The sequence below is a fragment of the Polypterus senegalus genome, chromosome 4 (genome assembly GCF_016835505.1).
Source record: "Polypterus senegalus isolate Bchr_013 chromosome 4, ASM1683550v1, whole genome shotgun sequence".
NCBI lineage: Eukaryota > Metazoa > Chordata > Cladistia > Polypteriformes > Polypteridae > Polypterus > Polypterus senegalus.
Genome location: NC_053157.1, coordinates 37,694,064 through 37,713,291, shown reverse-complemented (window position 1 = coordinate 37,713,291; position 19,228 = coordinate 37,694,064). Strand labels below are relative to the sequence as shown.

At 36.0% G+C, this 19,228-nt stretch overlaps 1 protein-coding gene across 8 annotated transcripts in view; it reads left to right on the top strand.

The window, feature by feature from the left end:
* The window catches only part of znf532 (zinc finger protein 532), a 141,411-nt gene that overhangs the window by 103,485 nt on the left and 18,698 nt on the right, over positions 1-19,228 (top strand). For all 8 annotated transcript variants that reach the window (XR_005633304.1, XM_039750491.1, XM_039750487.1 and 5 more), the window contains one exon: positions 5,258-5,370. Coding sequence is in view for 7 of the 8 variants with exons in the window: in XM_039750491.1 (XP_039606425.1) it covers positions 5,258-5,370 (113 nt within the window). In the remaining variant the exon portion in view is untranslated. The remainder of the gene's footprint in view (positions 1-5,257; positions 5,371-19,228) is intronic.

Here is a 19,228-nt window from a genome sequence, read left to right as displayed (position 1 = left end):
TAATTTTGGAATGAAAAATTCTGAATCATCTCTTGTTGTTTGTGTCTTTTGATAAAAATAAAATTAAGCAGACACATAGAGGTTTTAATTTTATTCCAGTCTGCCCAGAAAAATGCAACATTGCAATATATAATATTCATCTTCTGATATCATCTTTTCCCAGAAAGGCTGTTGCCTACCCTGGCAAAAGACACATGTGACTTCTCAACAACATTCATAAATCAAATATTAATGAACAAGCTATGAAGTTTGTATTTCAAATAAGTGTATTGTAAAAGTATAGTGTTAATAGGGCATGTATTTTTGATTTTTTTTTTCATTCACTATTTCTTTTAACTGGGGCTTGGACCACGGTGACAATGTTTCTTTGGTAATGGGAGGTTTTAGGTTTACACCAAACATAGTGTGTTTAATTTAGGGCACGATATTCAATTTGAACAACTGTTATTTGACTTAAGATCTTTCATAAACCTTAGGCCTTTTGGTGCTTTGTAACAATATCCAGATGGGCCTTAAAATGAGTAATTTCAGCTTCATTTTTCAGCCATTACTGCTGAATGGTGTGATGCCCAGGTTGCCCGCAGCTGCCATACTCTCCTTGAACCCGGGCAGCAATAGTCATGAACCAAAAAGGACTAGGGTGAATAAAGACACACAACATCATGAGATGGTGCAAACATACTCAGACAAAGCAATGTTCAAAAGAGCAGTACAATTTAATTAAGTAAATACTGTAAACTACAAGTATCCCATAAAAGCAGTGTCCTTCTGTGGGAGTAACAGCCATAAATAAATAATCCATATCAGGGTTAAAATCAAGAATAAAAATCACAAAGTTAAAATCAGGCTATTTTTCATCTGTGCTACAAGTCCTACTGTCTCTCCAGTTCTTCACCTCAATTTCTCTCTCCCAATCTGTTGTTCTCTCCTTTCCAGATCTTTTTGCCTATCCTGCTTAAGCTTTTTACATACTCTGTGGGTACAGGTGTGCTCTGCTTAATGATCCATGGAACATCAAAGAAGGAACCAGCCAGAATCACATCTTCATATGCAAACACAACGTCATTAACCTCTCCAGAGACACAGAACTTCATAGTTTCACACACCTACACCCATGGCGCTCAAATTGCTCAGTTTTTATTAACTAAAATCTGCACTACCACAGACCCCTAACACATTTTTCCACAAGAGGATAAGCCTCTTTTTTTGTGCCATTTACTAACTGTTTATGTTTCGTCATAGTCTTCATATTTATAGTCAATGTGTGAGCAACGGTTTCTAAATACTAAGGAGTTTTAAAAGTAAAAAATGTGAAAGTGACTTTACTGCTGTTCAGGCAGGGGGCCAGTGGTAATGCAATTATATTAGAGAGATTCCTTTTGTGAAACATTACATATATCAAAATAAAGGAGCTTGAATACATAACTAATTTTGTTCTTAAATTTTTTGGTCATTTGAAATTTGATAAGTATTTGATAATTAGCTAAGTATTGTTTATAATTCAGTGGCATTTGAAATCTTTTAATGGGTCAAACTTCTTTTGAAATAATTATATGTAACCTCAAACACATTTTCATTTGTTAATGTATCAAACTCAGCCATTTACTTTTACAGTTCATGTTCAAGATGCTTTTAACCTTTAGACTAGCATAATCCTCATATCCACATATTGAAACCATATCAGAAGCTGCAATGCACCTTTGACCCTCTATGAATTTATCAGGTCAATGCAGCCATTATCAAGACTTAACTGTGCACATCTCAGCAAGGTGTCATTCAAATATTATAAAATGATTAGGCCTAGAAGTGACCAAGGAAAACCTTGTACCTTTCCCAGGGAATCTCTTTCCCAAGAGCTTCATTGAATTATACCACAAAAAGACTCTCTTTCTTTTTCAGCCAGAGGAAAGATGTTAACAAAACTTACAATTTTTGCCACTGTGGGATACATTTTGTCCACTGCATTATTAGCAGAAAGTTCAGGGAGTAACAAATATGTTTTGTAGACCTTATCTGTGGTAGAATAAATAAAGAACATTTAGCTTGTAGACAAAGTAGCAATGGGTGCAATTTACTGAGAAAATGAATACTAGCATACCAAAGAACTCTGAGGTAAAATAATAATGCAAATGCCTAATTTAGAAAAAGGTACAAATACAAAACAATATCAAAGTATTCAGATGTACCAGGTGGCCCTGTTTGTTTTATTATCAGGAAGTGGAAGCTACCTCAGGACACATAGGTGCTGCCTATGCTACAGATAGGCCAACAAACACTTTAAAGTAACTACAGAGTTCAGTAGCTGAACATAAAACATTGTTACATTTAAAATGAAAATCAATTCTGAGGTCCAGTGAAGTAAAAATATCATAGAGTACAAAGTTCTAGGGTAGAGTTTGTTAATCAAAGAAATTAAAGACTTGATATTAACTGAGTATTTTTTTTCAAGGCACTATACTTTCTTTTTTTAAAAATCCTAAAGGTGCAACATAAATTAAGCTAAAACATACAATAAAATATGGCCAATTGTCTATAGAGAAGAGAAAAGTAAACCTCTGAAGCATATGGACTTTCTTTTGGAACATGCAAAGCATGGCCTAGATCAAGGGTGTCGAACTCCAGTCCTGGAGTGCCACAGTGGCGGCAGGTTTTCATTCTGACCCTTTTCTTAATCAGTGACTAGTTTTCACTGCTAATTATCTTCTTTTTCCTTTGTGTTAATAGCACTGTTTTTAAGGATTCAGTCCTCAGAATTGATTTCTTTTCCTCATTTAATGACAGCCAGACAGCCAAACAGAAATGACACGTGAAACGAGCCAACAGATGACCAGCTAAACCGGGATTTCAAACTCCAACCAATTTCACTCCAACCACTCTCTTAATGAGAAGCTGATTCTTGCTGTTTATTAAACCCGTTGTTTAATTCCACAGCTTGCTCTCATTCTGTATTTTTCCATTTTTTCTAAGAACATGGTGGCCTGAGAGATCAACTTTACTGAGACCTTCACCTTTCTTTATTTTCTGATATTGTGTTATGAGCACAGGTGAGCTGGTCAGCTGGCAGCCTGTTTTGTGTCTCATTATTGTTTGGCTGCTAATTAAGGAAACAGAGACAACTAAGGAGCCTGAGTCAAGTTAATTAAAACAAAGGCAAAGGACATTAATTAGCAGCAAAAACGGCTCACTAATGGTGAAGAATGTTAGAACGGTTTACTATTAGTATCGGCCTGAATACATCGATCAACAATGTATCATTCCCAGAGTATGAATAAGAGTTACAAGTAAACCCCACCAAAAGAAGAGGCAGTTTATCAAGAAACTGTTGTACATCATTTCCTCAAATAAATGAATCATTCAAACAAGGTCTCTTAACTGACACTGAGGTGTCTTTTTCCAAGCAACAATAACCTGTGACAAAAGCATTGTACAGTTAATTAACTTTCAGAATATCAGGTGGCAGCACTAAACAATGGCCACAGACCAACCATTCCAACAGTTTTTTTAATGATGCATTCTTTATTTGTTTCTTGTCGTAGTGGTATTTAAATTTTTTGTAAATATAAATATTTATTTTCTTCCATAATGATCTATCAACCACAGACAAAATGAAACACTACTTACCAAGTAGATAAGGCAACAGTCAATTGCAGCCTGCAGCATTGCCAGTTACAATTCTGTATGTCCATGACATCAGGTAAAAAAGAATTTCCTTTGATGAAAATTACAACAGATTGAATTAGATTCAATAAGAATAGAATGTTGATATTATTATTATGAAATGCACTCTGCGAAGCATGGAAGCATCATTCACATGACTACATATATGACATCTGGTATGAGAAATTATGGTCTACTGATGTTCTATAAAAACTGTTGTAACCTTGATAAATGCTTTGGAGAATTTTGCAAGTTATGTAAAGTTCAGTACAAACTGAAATTAAAAACAGGTTTACTAAACAGTAAAGAGGTTTTTACAGCATGGATAAAGCCTTCCCTCCCAGGCGCATAACAAGTAACATAGAACACAACATGTATTGAATGGCCGAGTCAGCTACAATCATATAAATGAGATGTGGGAAATGTGAAATGATAAATGTCCATCCAAACTAAAAAGAAACTTAACGACTATGCAAATCCTTATTTCAAAGAGGAAAATTGTGCAAGTATTGCATTTTTTGTGCTTAGCCTTGTATGCTATTTGGATAAATAATGTTGCTTAAATATTGTGGTGTTTTAAAGAAACATGAGGTTATAAATGTTATGTTTTGTAATTATGGTGTTATGCACCATTTAATTATTACAATACAGTAATTGCTTTTGGAGCAATAATGGTGTTAATATGAGTTTACCCCTTTGAATGAAATTACACAGTTTTGGAAATGCATGTAAATCTACTGAAAGGCATGGTGTAAAAGTTAATATAAATATTGTTGAGTATTCTTTTCTAGTATCTATATGTTAATGTATATACCATTCCTTATAAACTGATTACAAACATTTTCTCAGATTATTCATTTACCATATTTCACAGATACTATGCATTGTGTAAAATGCTTGTATTTTGATATTTTTCACAGAATGTTGAACATCTGTGAAAGTTCAGATTTTCTGCAAAATAAATAAATTGCGATGCACTATATACATACTGTGCAATGCTTCCTTAATCCAGCTACAAATGCATTGAGAGTAACAGCTAATATAAGATTTCAGTATTTATCCATTATCAAACCCACTTACACCTTTTCAGGAATCTACTGTCAGTTAGACATTCTTAGCACCTCATATGCATTTAGGGCATGTAGGAAAAAAGCCTACAATTTCCAGGCTGGGATTTAAAACCATTACCTGTAAAGCAGCAACACTAGTGTGACATTTGTTTTATTTAATAATGCATATTAATGTTTATTTTTTTCTTTTGTTTCCGAAATGTATTGAAAAATTAAAAACACTTTGCAATGTTTCTCTAGGCTGGCCTGATTCTCATCAGTTGTCTGGCTTTGTGGTGTGAAGTATAATGGCATTTATGATGAGTTAAATATATAGGTTTTTTTCATACACAATATATTTGTTCTGTTGCAATGAACACTGAGAATCCGCCATATATGTTTTGTATTGTTTAATGATACATTGTACTTTGAAGGGGGTTATTTTTGCAAAACTGTATATGCAGTTAATTATTACCCTTCTGTGTACTTTTAGTTTAATAGAAATACTTTTGTTTTAGTTTTAAAAAGCATCTATTTCTTTTATGTAATAGCAAATGAAGAAGCACCCATGTCGTCAGTGTGACAAGTCCTTCAGTTCCTCACATAGTCTTTGTCGACACAACCGAATTAAGCATAAAGGAATCCGCAAGGTCTACAACTGTCCGTAAGTTTTTGCACTTTTACTTTTCCATTTCAGATGTCGCTTTTTTGATTAATATAACTGTGTTGTATAGTAGTACAAAGGATATTATATAGATTTCTTACATTTTTCATTTACAGTAGGAACAAAAAGACAATGTCCTATTAGATATTAAGATTTAATATTTACTTTTACTTTATTTGTAAGTGCACAACAGGGTAGAAAGGTGCTTGGATAAAATGACTGCGGATGAGGAAATACTCATTGATCTTCAGCAGCGTCATTATGTCTTCTAGCCACAGACAGCACATAATGATATAGCTGGGGAAATAATTATTAATGAATTAATGTATTTGAGCAATCACAATTGATTTTGCCTGACAGAGGTAGCATAAAATGTCCACTTCTCTAATTAATAGAGAGCTTTTCTTCATATCAAGTACCAAACAACATATTGTTCACATCAGTGCCATGACTTGATTAATATATAAAAGTTCAACTCAAAAAGAGAAAATTGTATGTATGTTGCATCCTGACAGTACAATACACTTGATACAGGAACAATACATATATCCCAGATTTTTAATCTGTGTTCAAAAATCTTTGTTCAAAACCTTTCCACCAAATACTCAATCAGAGATATTTCCTAATTACTGCCATCAGATACTCAAATTCCAAAAAAAAAAAAATAAAGCAAAAAGACAAAAACACTAGACTCAAAACCAGGAAGACAAATTGGTTAACACTGGAAGCTCTACATGGGCCTTTGCAGATATTTGAAACACAATACTGAAACAAACCGTTATGTGATCTCTTTTTCCTTATTCTGAAGTTATCCACTTTAAGGCTACTGTAGATTTAGCCACAATAGTGCCCACCAGAAAAGTTTGAATGTAAGGAGAGTGTAAGATTAAATGCATCCAACAATCTATATGTTTAAGGGGGAAATGCCTAACTTAACTCTTCATAAGGAAAACAGCAGGAAATCAGCAGTGGATCCAGAAAGAAAACACAGGGGGGCAGAGCCAGAATATATAAAGTTCCAGGTACATTTAATAAGCACAGGGTCAGGAGAAACACTTATGGCAAAGTATCAGTCAGATGTCATATACAATCAGTGAACAATAATAATTCCAGTTTCTGAAACAAATTTTAATAGTCTTAAAGTTGTATTCCAAATTAGTGAGGGTCCCACAAAGGAAGGATCATTGGCCTGTGTATTAAGAAGAGATTAAGTGATAAAGGGACTTGCAAAGTATTAAGAGAACTGAGCAATGTAGAAAGTGGTTGTTTGATTTTTATGAATGTCAGATTACTGTAGTTATTTTAAGTGATCCATTAGTAATATTACAGAAGTGTGATGCCTCCCTTATGACTACTGTATACTAAAATGCTATAAACACATTACGGTAAGCAAGGATCTCCTTTCTCGTAAACCAGTATGAAATTAATATATATCCAGTTTTACTTTGATAATTTTAAAGGATTTAAAATCCCCACATTTAAAAGCCCTTTAAAACCTGATATTCATTTAAGATGCACAAGTTAACAGCAATCTATATATCTACTTTATTCTCAGTGTGTTAATACGGGAGTGCCTTTTTTTCAAATTTTGAGTTTATGCTTCTGCTTTGAACTTGTGCTTATTATAAGTTAAGGTGAAAATGTTGCTAGAAATACTGTAAATTAATCTTTTAAACACTAGCATTATTTATTTTGTAAATAACTGTCACAAGAATGAAATAAACAGTAAAGTTGATTTTTTTAAGGAATACTTTGACCATAAGTTGTAACAGAAGCTGGAGCTTTATTAATGAGCCCCCATTCGTTGTGGTGCTATATTTAAAAAAAAAATAAAATAAGATAACCAAGAACTGTCCCTATCCTTATAGTTGCCTGAGTACAATGTGGCTGTCATCTAGTAAGAATGTCATCTTACTATTAAAGGTAGATGGAAATAAGATGAACATTGATTGAATGGTTAGTCAGTTATTTATTTGCTTCGTTTGGTACATATTTACTATCAGTATTGCCCCTCTTTCCTTATGATTTGTATACTGTAATATTAATAATGGGAGTATTTTATCAGCTTACATGGCTGTTTACGTAAAAATGTATTTAATATGAATAATATTATATAATGTATATATATATATATATATATATATATATATATACAGTAATTCTGTGCTATGTGATGTGATGCTGCTTCTTGTTGGTTTTCAAACAAAAAAAAAAAATACATGACGAATAAAGAATTCTCAGATAGTTGTATTTTGTCTGCATAATGTCAGCAGTATGACAAAACTCACAACAGTTACTTTACTTAACAGCCCACCTCTACAACCCAGCCCTGTAGCCACTCTGCATGAACTACCCAAATCCTGAAATGGAAACAGATTTTTACAAAGATGTCTTCTTTTTGCTAATGTGAGGAACCCAAATGTAACTTTTAAGGAGAGATGGGTCCAGAGTTTATCTTTCCTGTTCTGATATTAAAGATGAGTTAGCCTGTCATTAGGCACAAACTTGTGATATGCTTTTTGTCCATTTTAGGCAAATCAGACCAGGTGATTAATAGTTTTCATAAATGTTCCTTTCATGCAAATCTTCAAAGTGTGAATATTTTTTCCTGCATTTTAGAATATGATGTTGGTGATGGTGCATAGTTATTCCGGTTACTGATGGTTGTTTAAATAAGTTGTTTTGATTTCAAAGGTGCATTAGACAGTTGAACTTGGAAAGGGTTAAGGTTAAATGTGCAGGCATGATTAAAAGTGTAATTTTGTAATTGAAAGCAACATTATGACTGCAAAGGTATCTCCATGGCACTGAGTCATTTAAGCAGGCAAGAAAGTTAGAGTTATAAGTTAGGAAAATAAACTCCATTCTATCAAGTCTGTACCATTAACACTAGAATTACCAGAGCCTACGGATAAACTCGTAGATCTGGCTCACCTTAAATCCATTCACACCTCTCCGTCAGCATCTTTTGTCCTGTAAATGTGCCGATAAAGACAAGCAGCATGCATCCTGGTATCCCATTCCCCCCACCACCACAGAACGTACACAGTGTTCTCCCAGCTCATGCCTTGATTGATTATCTGGGAGTGAAGTGCTGGAGTTTTAGAGTGGAAATAACAGATTGTTATTTGGAACACATGCATTTCATGTGTGTTCCGTTTCTACAATAATCTGTGTAAACACATTGTTAAAACAGAAACGTTTTGACAAAACGTTGGCATAAACTATATAATGTGTGAAGCCTGAAGTCCAAAGATTAAATAAACACTTTCACAAAAGGTTCAAGGATGATACAACAGTTTCCGTGGCGTAGCGGTAAGATTTGCTGACTTGTAATCAAGAGTCCCTGGTTCGTTCCCGACTGCCTCCTACATTTGCCGTTTTCAGTAGTGAGCTGCTCTTATTGTTAATATTATACAGTACACATCTGACGCTGTCAGTTTTTATTAGAAACTGGGAGTAACTATAGATGTGAGTGGTATTTTGAGGCAATGGAACTGGAAATTCTCTGATCTGGAGGGATAAAAGCTGACACACAAACGCTGGTGAATCTGCATTCTTCGTATCTCACCGTCACTTGATTTTTTTTTATTCAGTTTTATTGAGTGTTCCAGCTCATGCTGAATTAGTATGTACCTTATAGTCTATGATGTCGAAAAAAAAAAACAGTGACATAGGTGTATATGATATTTGGAATTATTCATTTTATGACCTGTATAGATGGAAAACATTGTGGCATTATTCATAATCATTCGCATAACATCTCAACACCCACAATAAATCGACCCAACCCCCCCCGAAAATCTTGCCAGTCTCCATGTTGCTATGTGGGGCTGTTTCTGTTGTACTCCAGGAAATGCAGAGGAAAGAATGGTACAGAGAGGTCAGTTCAGCACTATATGCAATCATCAAATTCAAATGTTAGCAGTTCACACACGCACAAGGACCATCCATCCTACATTTACGATGTGTGTACCAGTTGCAATGCACACACTTCTCTCTCTGCTGTGGTTCCTATTACATTGAAAGGGCACCTGACACTGACTCAGTTTATTTTCCTGGGGAAAGCGGCTGTCTTGGAACAGAAGCTTGTCGATGTTGCATCCTCCTTTTCTTTTTCCATCGCCTTTTCTAGTAAAATGCGACAACGAATTTCCTCTGCCTGGTAAACCATGAACACTCTTCTTTTCTCAGTGGCCCCCGTGCATGCCTTGGACAGTACATGTGCGTTGATTGGCTCCAGGTCAAGCTTGTTATAGCACACAGCAACTGGCCGCCTGCGTGTTTCTGCTCGCACTGAATAAGCTCACGGAAAAAAAAAGAAAGAGACAAATATATGGGACATTGGGTATAAATTTATTGTACTTGTAAAAGTTTTTTTTTTTTTCTTTACAGTTTTATTCTCTCAATCACGATCATGCTCTAACCCCCCGCCCCTCCTGATCTGACTGTAACTAACAGTGACAGTATAAATTCACACCCGATCTGACGCTGGTTTTTTTTCAAATAATATTGCATTAGTGCGATGATGTTTTCTGATTGGTACTATTCAAGTCATAAAATTATTTCTTCAAAATGTCGCATATATTGTCTCTTTCTTTTAGGTGTGTAATAGAAGCCACAGCATAGAGAGAAGTGTGTACATTGCAACAGGTACACATGTCGTAAATGTAGGAAGGACGGTCCTTGCATGTGTGTGAACTGTTAACATTTGAATATGATGATTGCATATACAGTAGCGCTGAGCTGACCTCTTTGTACTATTCTTTCCTCTGCATGTCCTGAGGTACAAAAGAAACAGCCCCATACAGCAAAATGGAGACTGGCAAGATCGGGGGGAAAAAAAAACAAAACACGCAGTCACTGATTACAACCGCATGATATTATGCGAATGAATATGAATAATATGAATAATGTTGCATTCGTGCCATAATGTTTTCCAAAATGTACTATACAGGTCATGAAATGAATAATTCCAAATATCATATATACCTATGTCTCTGGTTTTTTTTTGGGTTTTTTTTGTTGACATCATAGACCATAAGGTGCATACTAATTCAGCTTCAGCAGGAACACTCAATAAAACTGAATTAAAAAAAAATTCAAGTGACGGTGAGATACGAAGAAGGCAGATTCACCAGCGTTTTGTGTCAGCTTTCACCCCTCCAGATCAGAGAATGTCCAGTTCCATTGCCTCAAAATACCACTCACATCTACAGTTACTCCCAGTTTCAAATAAAAACTAACAGCATCAGATCCCCAGGGCGGTAGTATGTATCGTGATTGTGACTGAGAGCATAAAAGTGGAAAAAAAAAAAGGTAACTTTTACAAGTCCTATAAATGTACACCATCTATTATAGACACAAACCAAATGTATCTGTATACTTATAGTATTAACAATACTAGGGCAAATATAGGAGGCATTCGGGAACGAACCGGGGACTGTTAATTACAAGTCAGCAAATCTTACGGCTACGCCACGGAAATTGTTGTATCGTACTTGAACCTTTTGTGAAAGTATTTATTTGATCTTTGGACTTCAGGCTTCACACATTATACAGTTTATGCCAACATTTTGTCATTTACTACTAAAATATGAAAAACGTTTCTGTTTTAACAATGTGTTTCCACAGAATATTGTAGAAACGGAACACACATGAAATGCATGTGTTCCAAATAACGATCTATTATTTCCACTCTAAAACTCCAGCACTTCACTCCCAGATAATCAATCAAGGCATGAGCTGGGAGAATATTGTGCACATTCTACGGCGGTGGGGGCATGGGATACCAGGCTGCTTGCTGCTCATCTTTATCAGCACATTAACAGCACAAAAGACGCTGACGGAGAGGTGCGAACGGATTTAAGGTGGGCCGGATCTACAGTTTTTTCGTAGGCTCTGGTAATTCTAGTGTTAAGAAGATACTGGAATGCTTCACTATACACATGATGACTGAATTTGAATTTGTTCTTGCATTCTGCTCATTGTTTTTCAGACCAGTTCTAAGGGTGAGAAGTAATTGGAAATATTCTCACTAGTGATATGCAGCCATTTTGGCATGTTCTCCTTTCATTTCAGTTGTATTTGAGAAAATGACACCATTTGATCTCAGTAGATTTGTGCGATGTTGCTCCCATACTTTCTCCACGTATATCTCACTGCTCTTTTTTTCTATCTATTGTCTGAGGTATATATGTCTGTTATAGTGCTTTCAGTTTTTAAGAACATGTATGTGTTTGTTAAGGTATTGTTGTATAAGCAGTATATTTGTATTACTTTAATCAATGAAGGTACAATAAGTATTCTAACTTAAATACATTGTATATAAATCATTTCCTACTACTGTAGCTTGTAGCACTTAATTGAATGATTATCTTAATATGTGTACCAAAACTCACTTGGCACATTAAGAACTGATAGATCGGCAATTGCCTTTGCATTTTGTACATTGTAATTTTTTTGCAAGCTCTTCCACACAACAGGCGATTCATTGCTGGCAAACTGCTCTTTCAGTTTGTTTATGTATTGTGCTTTTGCAGAACCCATAGCCTTCTTAAGTTTTGATTTTTCCCTCTTCTAGCTCACAGAGTTCCTCACTCCTGCAGCCTCCTCTTTGGCTCTATGCAGGCCTTTCAGCTCTTTGGTGAACTATGATTTCTTAATGTATTTGACATTGTTTTTATTAAGAATATAGCTTTATTCATAGGTACTGCTTATGTAATAATAAGAAACTTTTTGTAATACTGGGCCTTTTCTAACCAGATCATTTTTCAAGTGAAATGTGTATAATCAGTAAAGAAAATGAAGTGAAATAGTATATATGTGTATATCACACTCACCGCAAAGGATGTCTTTCACCTCCAGTTGCAACACAAGAAATATAAAGAGATCCAGTGATCTCCGGTCTCATCTTCATTATAACTTTCACTTTCTCCAATGTAGTTCAGACACTGTGATAGACTGTTTTCAACAAATAACAAAACGCTTGTTGCAATAAACCAAATAGCACATTTTTTTTATAACAGAAGGATATAAGAAGATGATATGCAAATGTGTGTCTGTGTATGTGTGTGTGTGTGTGTGTGTGTGTGTGTGTGTGTGTGTATATATATATATATATAATATATATATATATATATATATATATTCACAGCGCATTACTTTTTCCACATTTTGTTATGTTACAGCCATATTCCAAAATGGATTAAATTCATTTTTTCCCTCAGAATTCTACACACAATACCCCATATTCAATCAATCAATCAATCAACATTTATTTATATAGCACATATTCATACAAAAAATGTAGCTCAAAGTGCTTTACAAAATGAATAGAAAAATAGAAGACACAATAAAAAATAAACATAAGTCAACATTAATTAACATAGAATAAGTAAGGTCCGATGGCCAGGGTGGACAGAAAAAAAAAAAACTCCAAGAGCTGGAGAAAAAAAATAAAATCTGTAGGGGTTCCAGACCAGAGACCGCCCAGTCCCTCTGGGCAATCTACCTAACATAAGTCAAACAGTCCTCTTTGTATTTAGGGTTTTCATGGAAGGACCTGATGATGATGGTCACGTAGACTTCTGGCTTTCAGTCCATCAATGTTGGTGCATCATGATGCTTTGAGTAGGTGGTGGTGGCGCAGGCCGCCACCACAAAAACCGGAAAAGAAACAGAAGAGAGAGTTGGGGTCAGTATGGATTTTAGAGCCACTATGAATAGTTATTATGATGAATTGAACATACAGAGTATCAGTATTAAGTTAAAGTGAAGTTATGAGAAAGGCCATGTTAAAGTAATGTGTTTTCAGCAGTGTTTTAAAGTGCTCTACTGTATTTGCCTGGCAAATTCCTATTGGCAGGCTATTCCAGATTTTAGGTGCATAACAGCAGAAGGCCGCCTCACCACTTCTTTTAAGTTTAGCTTTTGGAATTATAAGGAGACACTCATTTGAGGATCTAAGGTTACGATTTGGAATATAACGTGTCAGGCATTCCGATATATAAGATGGAGCGTGATTATTTAAGGCTTTATAAACCATAAGCAGTATTTTAAAGTCAATCCTGAATGACACAGGTAACCAGTGTAGTGACATCAAAACTGGAGAAATGTGTTCGGATTTTCTTTTCCCAGTTAGGATTCTAGCAGCTGCATTCTGCACTCGTTGCAAGTGATTTATGTCTTTTTTGGGTAGTCCTGAGAGGAGTGCGTTACAGTAATCTAGTCTACTGAAAACAAAAGCGTGAATTAATTTCTCAGCATCTTTCAATGATATAAGAGGTCTAACTTTTGCTATGTTTCTTAAGTGAAAAAATGCTGTCCTAGTGGTCTGATGAATATGCGATTTAAAATTCAGATTACAGTCAACGTTACCCCTAAGTTTTTACTTCCGTCTTAACTTTTAATCCTAGTGCATCAAGTTTATTTCTGATAACCTCATTGAATCCATTATTGCCAATTACTAAATTTCAGTTTTCTCTTTATTTAGTTTGAGAAAATTACTATTCATCCATTCAGAAATACCAGTAAGACATTGTGTTAGTGTATCGAAAGAGTCGGAGTCATCAGGTGCTATAGATAAGTACAGCTGTGTGTCATCAGCATAGCTGTGGTAACTCACGTTGTAAGCTGAGATAATCTGACCTAACGGAAGCATGTAGATTGAGAAAAGCAGCAGACCCAGGATAGAGCCTTGTGGAACACCATATCGGATATCATGTGTCTTTGAGATGTGATTACCACAACTCACAAAGAATTTTCTCCTGCCAGGTAGGATTCAAACCAATTTAAGACACTGCCAGAGAGGCCCACCCATTGACTAAGGCGATTTCTAAGAATATTGTGATCAATGGTGTCAAATGCAGCACTCAGATCTAAGAGGATGAGAACAGATAAATGGCCTCTGTCTGCATTTACCCGCAAGTCATTTACTACTTTAACGAGTGCAGTTTCTGTGCTGTGATTTGTTCTGAAACCTGACTGAAATTTATCAAGAATAGCATGTTTATTGAGGTGGTCATTTAATTGCAAAATGACTGCCTTCTCTAGAATTTTACTTAAGAAGGGCAGGTTGGAGATGGGTCTAAAATTTTCAAAGGCAGAGGGGTCAAGATTATTTTTCTTGAGCAGGGGTTTAACTACAGCAGTCTTAAGACAGTCTGGAAAGACCCCCGTATCTAATGACGAATTAACTATGTCCAGAATATTGTCAATTAGCACGTCTGATACTTCTTTGAAAAACCTGGTTGGTATTGGGTCAAGGACGCAGGTGGAGCACTTCAGTTGAGAGATTATACTATGTAATTCAGGTAAATCTATCCTGGTAAAAGCATTTAATTTGTTTATAATGGAGTACCGGGGCTTTGGAGGTTCTGCAGTGTTGTGGAGATATACTATGTTATTTCTAATATCATTAATTTTTTGATTGAAAAATACAGCAATGTTCTCACAGGTTTCACTGGAAGTATTCTGGGGGCATTCCTTTGAGTTACCTGGGTTTAACAGACGATCAATTGTAGAAAATAAGACTCTGACTCTGATATTGACAATGTGAAAAAAGTTTACCTGAGATTTTTGCAAATTTATTAAAAATAAAAAAACTGAGAAAGCACATGTACATAAGTATTCACAGCCTTTGCCATGAAGCTCAAAATTATGCTCAGGTGCATCCAGTTTCCCCTGATCATCCTTGAGCTGTTTCTGCAGCTTAATTGGAGTCCACCTGTGGTAAATTCAGTTGATTGGACATGATTTGGAAAAGCACACACCTGTCTATATAAGGTCCCACAGTTGACAGTTCATGACAGAGCACGAACCAAGCACGAAGTCAAAGGAATTGTCTGTAGACCTCCGAGACAGGATTGTCTTAAAGCACAAATCTGGGGAAGGTTACAGAAAAATTTCTGCTGCTTTGAAGGTCCCAATGAGCACAGTGGCCTCCATCATCCATAAGTGGAAGAAGTTCGAAACCACCAGGACTCTTCCTAGAGCTGGCCGGCCATCTAAACTAAGCAATCAGGGGAGAAGGGCCTTAGTCAGGGAGGTGACCAAGAACCCGATGGTCACTCTTGTCAGAGCTCCAGAGGTACTCCGTGGAGAGAGGAGAACCTTCCAGAAGGACAACCATCTCTGCAGCAATCCACCAATCAGGCCTGTATGGTAGAGTGGCCAGACGGAAGCCACTCCTTAGTAAAAGGCACATGGCAGCCCGCCTGGAGTTTGCCAAAAGGCATCTGAAGGACTCTCAGACCATGAGAAAAACAATTCTCTGGTCTGATGAGACAAAGATTGAACTCTTTGGTGTGAATGCCAGGCGTCCCGTCTGGAGGAAACCAGGCACCACTCATCACCAGGCCAATACCATCCCTACAGTGAAGCATGGTGGTGGCAGCATCATGCTGTGGGGATATTCCTTTTGACCTCAGAATGGGGTGATGGTTCATCTTTCAGCAGGTCAACGACCCTAAGCACACAGCCAAGATATCAAAGGAGTGGCTTCAGGACAACTCTGTGAATGTCCTTGAGCGGCCCAGCCAGAGCCCAAACTTGAATCTGATTGAACATCTCTGGAGAAATCTTAAAATGGCTGTGCACCGACGTTTCCCATTCAACCTAATGGAGCTTGAGAGGTGCTGCAAAGAGGAATGGGCGAAACTGGCCAAGGATAGGTGTGCCAAGCTTGTGGCATCATATTCAAAAAGACTTGAGGTTGTAATTGCTGCCAAAGGTGCATCGGCAAAGTATTGAGCAAAGGCTGTGAATACTTATGTACATGTGTGTTCTCAGTTTTTTTTATTTTTAATAAATTTGCAAAAACCTCAAGTAAGCTTTTTCATGTTGTCATTATGGGGTGTTTGTTGTGTGGAGAATTCTGAGGAAAAAAATGAATTTAATCCATTTTTGAATAAGGCTGTAACTTAACAAAATGTGGAAAAAGTGATGCGCTGTGAATACTTTCCGGATGCACTGTAAATAGTAGATAGATTGACAAAGGACAATAACAATCAATCCAAAACATACAATTATAATATTTTAGTTGAATTTTTTATCTCATAAAAAACGCATATGGCTTATGAATTCTGATCTTGTTTTTCATGTAGTCAGGATGGATAAGTTTTTTAGCTACTTATTAAGTTTCTAGCATCAATTGCATGGTAGTCATTTTCTCACAGCTAGTTTATACTAAGGTTACTTCACCACACACATACACAGCTTCTGTGACCTTATTGTTTGGTGTAGGTGATACTTTATACCTTTCCTCACCAACCTCATACAGCACACGTGGAAAGATCTTCTGCACGCTTTTCTTGCTTTATTCAGGAGTTGCCCTCTTTCTTTGTCTTGGTCACACCTTTAGGTTGTGTGTAGTACTGCTGTTTTCTCTTCAAGGTGACCTCTTTTGGCTGGTGTAAAAGTAATGTGTGCTGGGCAGTTGGTCACTAGTCTTTTACTTATGGTCTTTCTTTTGCTCATGCACTTCCTGTTTCTTAGCAAGGTTTGGACTTGTGCCCCCCTCGTCCAGCTCCAGCCCCGACAAGTTTTCCACCCTTCCAGTCTAGAATGATCTTGCCTTTTAGAGTAAAAGAGATTGCTCCAGCCTTTGTTATGATCACACTCTATAGGCAATGGGTTTCCTGCTGTAGAGAGCAGAAGTTATAGCCAGGCTGACAAAAAAGAGAGCTTAGATCTGGGACTGGCAATAGCTTTTAATTGAAGTAGATGTTTTTCCATTGGTCTTTTGGGTAGACCTTAAGCTTGAAGCAATGTTTTGTCCATCAAGGTTGCCATTTGTTGAGTTAGGGTCCTTTGTTCACTGAGCAAGTTATATATGGTGCATCACAGAGACATCTCTGAGCTATTGCTTGGTCTCTGATTGATAATTTTATCAGATAAAACCCAGAGGCTGCATTCCAAACAGACCCTGCAGAGAGAAAACTGACATTTTTTTTCGAATTAAGAGCATCTGCAGTTTGTTTTTAAGCAAAAGTCTTGGATGTCAAACCATAGCAAAATAAGTAATGCCAGTTTGTCCTACGGATTTTATGCAATGAGCATGGCTTCATTTTCATCATATAAATTCTTCATTTTGAAGATACTGGCCTGACCTTGTAAAAGGGCAGAATAGACATGTTCCTTACTAGAAGACAACAAATTAGAACACTGAAAGGGGGTAATCTTGTAAATTATAATCTAAATTTTAGATTAAGGTTATAGAATAAGTAATAGGGGGTTTCATATGTAGAGAAGCACTTAAATATAAATACATTTTATAAGTGTTCCTGCTGTATAACCCCACTTAAGCTGGGAAATTTCATAAGACTGTGGACCTTGGTTATAGTGCTAAGGGTTGACTGGATATAACATAAACACTATGTAAGTAACTGAGCACTTTACTGTATGCAATATATATACAGTATTTTTGATTATATATTAATTTTCCCTCAAGGGGCAAATATTAACATGTAGTTGCGTACAATTAAAACATTCTTGCCATAGATCAATACTTGTTTTTCCCACTGACTTTGCTTTTGTTGATGGTCATTGCAAAACAAAATTTTAGAGTAAACCGTAGTCTTTTTATTCAAACAAGCACTTAGTAGGAATAATGGGAATTTTGTATATGAATATAATTTCACCCTGTAGCAGATGCTGTAAAAGTGGTAGCTTCAGTCAGCTTTGAATGTTAAACATGTTGATCTGTAAACTTGTAACATTACAAAGTTTTAAAGTGTTTAGATCAAAAGCAGTTGAATCGTGGTATCCTTTAACTTATTACAACAACAACAACATTTATTTTTATAGCACATGTTCATATAAATTGTGTAGCTCAACGTGATTTACAAGATGAACAAAGAAAAGTTTCTGAAAAACAAATATAAGGTTAGGCAGCAATAAATAACAAAAGAATAAAGTAAGGTCCGATGGCCAGGAGGACAGAAAAAAACAAACAAAACTCTAAATTGACTGGAGAAAAAAACAAAATCTGCAGGGGTTCCTAGGCCACAAGACAGCCCAGCTCCCACTGGGCATTCTTTCAAAGGCTGCCTCACCACTTCTTTTAAGTTTAGCTCTTGGAATTATAAGCAGACCCTCATTTGAAGATCTAAGGTTTCCATTTGGAGTATAAGGTGACAGGTAGTCCAAAATATAGGATGGAGAAATATTATTTAAGGCTTTGTAAACTGTAAGCAGTATTTTAAAGTCAATTCTGAATGGCACAAATAACCAATGTAACAACATCAAAACTGGAGAGATGGGCTTGGATTTTCTTTTCCTTGTTAACATTCTGGCAGTTGCATTCTGCACTAGTTGCAACCAATTGATGTGTGTCTTCAGTAGTCCTGAAAGGAGTGCGATACATTTATTTAGTCAACTTTTTTAATTAACTTTTTTAATTTAGTTCAAAAAGTTTGAACTAATTTTTCAGCATCTTTCAAAGTTATAAGGGATCTAACTTTTGCTATATTCCTTAAGTGAAAAAATGCTGTTCTGGTAATCTGATTAATATGTGATTTAAAATTTAGGTCACAGTCTATAATTACCCCTAAATTCTTTACCTCTGTCTTTACTTTTAAGCCTAATGGATTAAGTTTATTTTTAATACCCTCACTATGTCTATGTATGCCATTAGTTTGAGAAAATTACTACTTATCCATTTAGAAACACAAATAAGACATTTGATCAGTGAACCAAGGGAGTCAAGGTCATCTGGTGCTATTGATCAATACAGTTGTGTGTTATTAGCATAGATGTTGTAGCTCATGTTATGCCTTGAGATAAACTGACCTAAAGGAAACATGAAGATCAAAAAAGAGCAGTGGACCCAGGATAGACTGTGGAACACAATATAGAA